The following is a 7,431-nucleotide window of genomic DNA, read 5'->3' as shown; positions in this document are numbered from 1 at the left end:
ACAGAATAGTTACCTAGAGTTTCATTTTGTTTTAAAACTAAAAGCTGGTTTCCTCTTCTCTCTAAATTAATACACCTTCAGACTTAATTGGACCTTTTATAGTGTCATTACTATTTCCTTGAGTTTTATTATTTGCTGCTGTGTATAGACAAGTGAGTGATAAAAACTTTAAAAAGCCCAACCCACTTGATTAACTATAAAAAGAACTGGATATTGAATGATTCAAAATTACTTTAGATTTTTTCCAGCTGAAAAAAAAGCATTCAATTTTTCATGAAAAGAGAAGCTACTCAGCATCTGTACATAGATGGATCTGAAAATGCTAAAGATTCAGGACCTAAGACAATTTTTTTTTACCACTACAGTCATTCCAAAAGGAGTATCTTAATCCAGAGTTCTAAAGCAATTACCGCAGACCACTGAGCATACAATACATTTCTTAAAGTTCGTTTAGACACGGAACTGCAAAATCGGCTGACCTTTTTTTAATCATAAGAGCTCCTGTTTACTGTTAAAATTATCAAACTCCTGCCTTAAAAAAAAAAATCGTCACATGGTTCTTAACTGGACTTACCCTTGTTTCTAGGCTGCAGTAATTTTTTGCCTATATAAAGGCTAGCAATTGCCGCTATGATATAGTTCATGATGGTACCCACACGAGCAGGATATGACAATACAAAGAGACCAAGCACATCAAAGAAGACCATATTTCCATGCTGATACTCGAAAGATCTGGCCAGTTTATCTGAGGTTGCTAGGTACTGTAGCATACCTAAAATATTGTCCCCTATTAAAAGAAGAGACAATGAATGTCAGAAAGACTAGCATATCTCTGTTAAGTAGGATGTGAGAGAAAAAAATAATAGTAGAAAATATTGAGTCTTAAAATATGCTTCTAATTTAGATTAGAAATGTGGTAAGACCTTTTACTGGTCTCCTCTTATATGGCTAGAAAAACTTCGGAACAGGCTGGTAAAGGAATCCTTAATATAAAAATGTTTGGAAACAAACATCAAAGCTCCACTGACATAAAATAGCAAAATGGAGCAAGTCAACCTTACAAAAGTGATATTTTGGTATCTTGCAACCATATTACTCTAAAAACACATATTTAAAAGTTGTTTTATCATCAGAAAAGAGGTACATCTTGACTTAAACTCTGCCCAGATGACTCAATTCATCGACTCCTTGAGTGGACTGAATTGCCATCATGGGTGTTGGCAGCAGCCATGGCTGAGAATTTTGACCAGGGTGTGCTCCTGCTGGGACTTAGACCTGGAGGTTCCTGGCTAGAGGGTCTTGCCCCTCTGCTCAGTCAGACCAATCACCATATTTGGCATCAGGAAGAAATATTACCTAGGATCTCCAGAGCATATTATAGAAGCAGAACATTGGCTTTTGTGAGTCCCCTGCTTTACCTGCAACAGATAGGTCTTATGTTGCATCAGGATTGACAGTAGTTTTATGAAGGAGTTTAAATTATGGATTTGTATAGGATGGTTTGGATAGGGATGATCCTGCCTCAGGCAGGGGGTTAGAGCAGTAAGTCCCTTCTAGTCTTACTGCTCTATGATTCTATGACTGACCCCCTTCCCCCCAGCCTGATTTGGCCTAAATCCACACTTGGACTGATTTACAAACACTGTTACTAAATCCTCACCTGGACTGATTTAAAAACACTGTTACTGGAACAATTCAAAATGAACACAAAGTTTGCTCTATAATTCATTTAACTATTACTATGGTATCTATTAAAGAAAGAAAAAGAAATGGTTGAGGGTAATCCAGAAAAGAATCAGGTCAAATCTGCTACTAAAAGGAATTTTAACATTCCTGGTAATGCCTTGCATATTTCTGGATGCTTCAGTTTTCCAGAAGTCTAATATTTTATAAGCTCCTATTTTAAGAAGTAAATATTGAGCCTGGAAAAATTATGAATATTGAGCAGATCTGGAGAGCAAATTCTCTTCGGTACAGGACGGGCTGAAGCAGCATAAGCTTGCCCCAACCCCCTTGCAAGTTTGCTTCTGAAAGGACAACTTTGTTTGGTTCAATCTCCTTGCCACCCTTTGGACCCTCTGTCTCGGTGGAGAAAGTCAGAACAAGAATACAGAGATTTACAAGAAAACAGCGAGTGGTGAGCTCTGAATAACCATTAGACAATAATGATTTTGATTACTAACTAGTCAGATATAGGGTCTGTAGTTCATTAAAAATCCTGAGTCATAACATTCTGAGAAACATGATGTGTTTCCCAGGGATTTGCAGGGTGTGTGTTCATGTTCAGGATGGGGTTGGATTTTAATTTTTCTATGACTTCTCTCTTTAAATTATCCCTTACTAATGGGTTATGAAATTTTCAGTTTGTAGAGCCAAGTTTTATGGGGAAAGGAAGCAATTCTCAAAGATCCATATCTCCTAAATTTTGATAGAAGTCAGAATACCAACCTGCCCTCTGAATTGAATCTGTCAAAATTCTGTCTGCTGTGTCAAATTTTGTATGATAAATGTAGCCATTTTCAATAAAGGCCAAGTCTATTCCTAAAAAGAGAAAGAAGTACAATCAGTTACCTAAAATCTAAGCAAATATTTGAGACCTCCAAAAACATTTTACAAACAAAAGTATATTTTTGTTCAGCCAATGTGACGCACCCTGCAGTTCCAACAAATGTCTATTAACATCTTACAAAATGTAAAATTTAGGATCCTAGTATTATAACAGACTTGGAAATATTTGGTCCCATTGTATATGCAAACACCGTGCATGCCAGTAAAGGAGAACAACCAACTATAAAAGAAATTCAGATATCTACTTCAGCATTTGTGACCACTTCATCCTCTGAGATGAGCAGAAGCCCTAAAACTCAGTTCAAGTTAACTTGGTGACAAGTGGGCCATCTATAGCAGTGAACTACCACATATTGAGCCACAAAGCAAAAATCAAAATTCTGTGTTTTTCCGAGTATAATTCCTGAAGTTTCAGTGGAGTTCTACTCTGAAAGACAACTAAAAATGGTATTAAGGAGTGGGAAAGTTACCTTTAACAAATTTCAGGTGTCCTTCTTTTTTCTTGTTAACTGATGTTTTTCTAATTACCAGCTGCAAATTCTGCCTGGGCTCCTGCTGACTTTTTCCCTTTTGACAAGTTACTACTACCGGCTAGTGAAATTCTACCTTCACTGCACCTGTGTGCAACTCACAGTTGGATCAATTGTACCTGCAGTAACATCTGGCTATTTCTAGTGCTCTAATTGATTATGTACAGATACAACAGATCAGATGAACAATTCTGCTGAGGTAACAGAATGAGCAAAATCCAGTTCTCAAAACGTACCCATCTGTCAGCAGTGTAAAAAGTAAAGCCCTATTCCTTGAATATACACCTTTTCTTTTAACTTATGGTTACAAGTACTTCCCACCCTCCCACCCCCCTTCCACCAACACCTCTAACTTAAACATTTAACTATTTAACTATGCACTATTATATTTCAAATTTCCAAAAAGCATTTCCCACCATACAAGTAAATTTGTTTTTTCCCCATGGTGGATCCCAATAATACTTTGCTTCTCCATGGAGGTACACTGCAATTTTATTTGCAGTTGCTGTTGCCAGCTCCTATTCCATTACTGAGCAATATTTCTACAGTCAGCAGGTAACAACTGCAGCTTTATATAACCTAAACACGTCAAGAGGTACTTCCCAGTGATGACTACGTAAATGATAATAGTCAATGTGACAGAAGAAGGAAATTTAATACATGCAAACTTCTTGTACTTTGACAACTTGGCATCTTTAAATTGTAATTAGGATTAACTATAACTTGCAATATTAATCTATGCCTCAATGTCCAGGATTTTCAGTTTGCCACAGCAGTTGGCACCCAAGTGCTGAAGAATTCCTGAGCAGACACAAAGTTATGGCTCACTGAAGAACAGGATGTTTTGGTCTCTTACTATTTGATCCTCATTTTCAAGGGACATCAAAACTCAGGAAAGTGACTGCTCCAGGGGAAAGACACCACCCTCACACAGGCTAATGCAAACCCCAAGTTAATTTTCAAGATGTAAAAAAGAATGTATGGCTTAGAACCTGAACACACCCTTTCTTACACGGAGTGAATGTATACAAGATCAGGCCAATTTTATATGCCTAGGAAAGAATTAAAATATAGAGGCCTTTTAATAACATACCTGGAATGTTGCCAAAGTCTCTGTAGATACGGAAGTCTGTGTCTGCAGGGAGTAATCCACTTTGAAACACTTCCTGAGCTATCACACAGGCAAAAGGATGTTTGGCTGCAGAGACATATGCTTGTATCAACCAGGGATTCTCAGGTCCTGCCAGGAGGAGAGCAGAAGATTCACAAAATTAAGAATCATTTTGTAAATTTCAATTTGTAAATAACCTCAATCACCAGAAGGGATTTCTCAGAAAATAATTACTATATTTACTTGAATGCAAGAAAAGATGACCCTCCCCTCAACATTCATCATGGTGGGGGAAGCCCTTTGTCTTAAATGGGGGCAGGGAGAGGTAGGCAGTTGCTACAGCTCTGGCTCTGAGCCCAGGTCAGAGTCAGAGCCACACCTGCCTGCCCCAACTCCTGTCCCTCCCTGCCCTTACTGTTAGGCACAACCTCTAATCGCACTAAAGACGCAGAGCACACGAAGGCTCCATCCCCAGCCCAGCCAATCAGCAGCACTGCAGCTCCAGCTCCAGGATGCTACTGTGCGGCTGGGCAGGGGGCCCAGCTTCCACATGCTCCATGCTCAGGAGGAAATGGAGCCAGAGCCACATCTGACAGTAATGGTGGGCAAAGGAGGTTGGGCAGACACAGGGATGTAGGCCCTACAAGGGAAGGCAGGCTGCAGGGGAAAGGAAGGGGGAAGAGTTCAAGGGGTCACCTACCCCTCCAGCTGCCTGCCCCCCTGCCACTGCTTTCCCTGCTGACGCAGTAGGGGGGACAAATTTAAGACAACCCCCCAATTGGCTGTGTAATAGAATTAGGTTCTATACCTGGAAAATTATAACAAATGTATGCATTTTCCATATATGGAATCTAATTATTGAGAAAGCTTTAGGCTACACTGAGTTTAATCATGTCACTGAAAAGGCTCAGGGCATTGAAATCAAGTACTGGCTACACTAGAAAGAGGACTGAATTTTCTGGCACCTGTTATACATCTGTCCAGAAGAAACAACAAGCCTGCAACAGAGGTTGGTAAAGAAGTGCATCTCTCATCACCACACCACCAAAACTACAAGCTGCTAACAGTAAATCACTGGACTTAATAGTCAGGGGCAGCAGGGGACAGGGATCAAAATGCCAGTTTTAGGTCACCGAGTCCTGGAGTGTTGCAAAGTCCAGTTGCCAAGGACAGATTGTGCATTATGTTATTCTTCACAGATTCTTCCAACTTGCTCAGAACACTGATGCGTCTTGCAGGGAGATCAACCTCATCCCTCTTCCCCTAAAGTATGAGGGGGAATCTATCCAAAATGGAAAGAGGAGCGGATTCTGGAAGTACACCTACATCTAAATAAGGCAAATCCTCAAAGTAGAACAGGCACATTCAGTCATGCATCACCAGCATCTGGTTTATCAGCTTTCACCAGAAAATGCCAACTTCAGAGAAAACTGTTTGATTGGGGTGGGGTGAAAGTAGGAGAGGAACATGCATTTCTGTGTTTGCAGAATTTCAGTCTTAGGCCTTAAATCAGTTTCATGCTACTACTTCAGTAACCTCTCTAATACATTGATCTGTATAAGACTGGGAGTTAAGATAGTAAACTGGATTGAAGTGATGGGGGAAAAAAAAACCAACTTCAGTTTCTCCTCTTTTATCATGATCATACCTCTACCACAATATCCATTTGCCAGCCACAACCTTTCCAGTATACTGACTCTTCTAGAGTTTTTCCATGTCATTATCTTTCACTGTCAAATGCCTATTCTTTAGTGCTGCGTGCACATTTCACAAATCATTCACTTGTGTCCAGTGCAGTAAGTACTACTTCCTATAATTATGGTTATAAATCAACCTAAGAGAAGGATTTCTCTCAAAACTTATTTACATACTATGTTATAATACTCTTACTTTTTAAATAAAAAAATTACACCCATCTCCCATGACAAGCAAGCAAACTTAATTACAAATACAGCAGTACTTGAATACAGCAGCTACAGATTCAGCTTCTTTGGGTTACTACCTGCCTCTCGTTTGCACTACTCTAATCTCAGCTTCCCATTTCAAACACTAATTGCAGTATTCAATTACTAGTAAACATCACCTTTTTACTGCAAGGATAAAAATCAACCTTAATTGAGCCTTTTGAAAAATGATAATTAAAAATATTACTACTGTATCAGTCAGTAATCTATGACCATAAAGAGACTATAATAGTGATAACCAGAGATGCACCAATACATCGGTCCATATCATATTGGCACCGATAAAAGGAAAATAGACATTATCGGCAATCAGCTTTCTTTGGCTGATGCGGCCGATAACGTCATTGATAAATACCACATGCATGCGTCCAGCCGCACATGCATGTGGCCATTCCGGCAGCACAGACTGTTGGTAAGTCTGTTGGGAGGAAGCGGCAGAATGGAGGGAAGGGGTGGGAGTGGCAGAACAAGGTCCCCATGGTGAGGGAGGGAGTGGGGCTGGGACAGCTGCTGCCAGGCCAAGGTAGGGTGTAGGATGGAGCTGCAAACAGCTCATCTGGGGGGTATGGAGAAGAAGAGGGTGGCTCCTGCCATTGTGTGCACCCCCAGGGATGGCACAGGGGGCATGTGCCCCCTAGATATGTGCATGGGGTGAGGGCAGGCTGCTGCTGTAGGCTGGAGCTGGGGGCAGTGCCAGGCTCTTCCTGGTGTGGGGCTGGGCTGGGCTGGGGATGTGCTCAGGCAGGCAGTAGCACCACTGGGAGGGGGGTTACAGCCACCTCAAAATTCACTGTAGCCTCCCCCATCCCAGGGCTGCTGTTGCCCACCCTCTGCACAGTCATGGCCCCCCCCCCACCCACCATCAGAAATAGCCTACATAAAGGAGACAGCAGATCCTGTGGTTGCTACTGCAATACAAATTGCAATACGGGTTTCCCTTGATTTATGCAGGTTCTTTATATGCAAATTTGCTCTTATGCAATGAGCATATTTAGACCCATAATTTGTTATATGCAAGGTAAATTCACTCTTATGCGATCAGCAGAAATGCCCCTCCCCCAACCCAAGCAGGTAAGTCTGTGGGGGGAGAGGAAAGGGTCATGGTCCCACTCATCCCAGTCCCAGCTGCAGCAGCCCCGGGAGTAGCTGGCATCAGCCACCTGCAGCCACTGGGCTGCACCGTGCTCTACCTGTGCCCCCCGTGCCTGGGCTCTGCTTGTCTGCACTCATCTCTGCTCCAGGGCTGCACCGTGCCCCG

General features: G+C 41.5%; 1 protein-coding gene across 1 annotated transcript in view; it reads right to left on the bottom strand.

Annotated features, from left to right (window-relative positions):
* Positions 1–7,431, bottom strand: part of ERMP1 (endoplasmic reticulum metallopeptidase 1) — a gene marked incomplete at its 5' end in the record, with an annotated part of 30,290 nt that overhangs the window by 16,103 nt on the left and 6,756 nt on the right. The window contains 3 exons of the mRNA XM_006018378.3: positions 575–787; positions 2,449–2,541; positions 4,192–4,338. Of these exons, the coding sequence (XP_006018440.2) occupies positions 575–787; positions 2,449–2,541; positions 4,192–4,338 (453 nt within the window). The remainder of the gene's footprint in view (positions 1–574; positions 788–2,448; positions 2,542–4,191; positions 4,339–7,431) is intronic.

Source organism: Alligator sinensis, unplaced genomic scaffold (assembly GCF_000455745.1).
Source record: "Alligator sinensis unplaced genomic scaffold, ASM45574v1 scaffold392_1, whole genome shotgun sequence".
Classification (NCBI taxonomy): Eukaryota; Metazoa; Chordata; order Crocodylia; family Alligatoridae; genus Alligator; species Alligator sinensis.
This window is presented reverse-complemented; position numbering and strand designations above follow the sequence as displayed.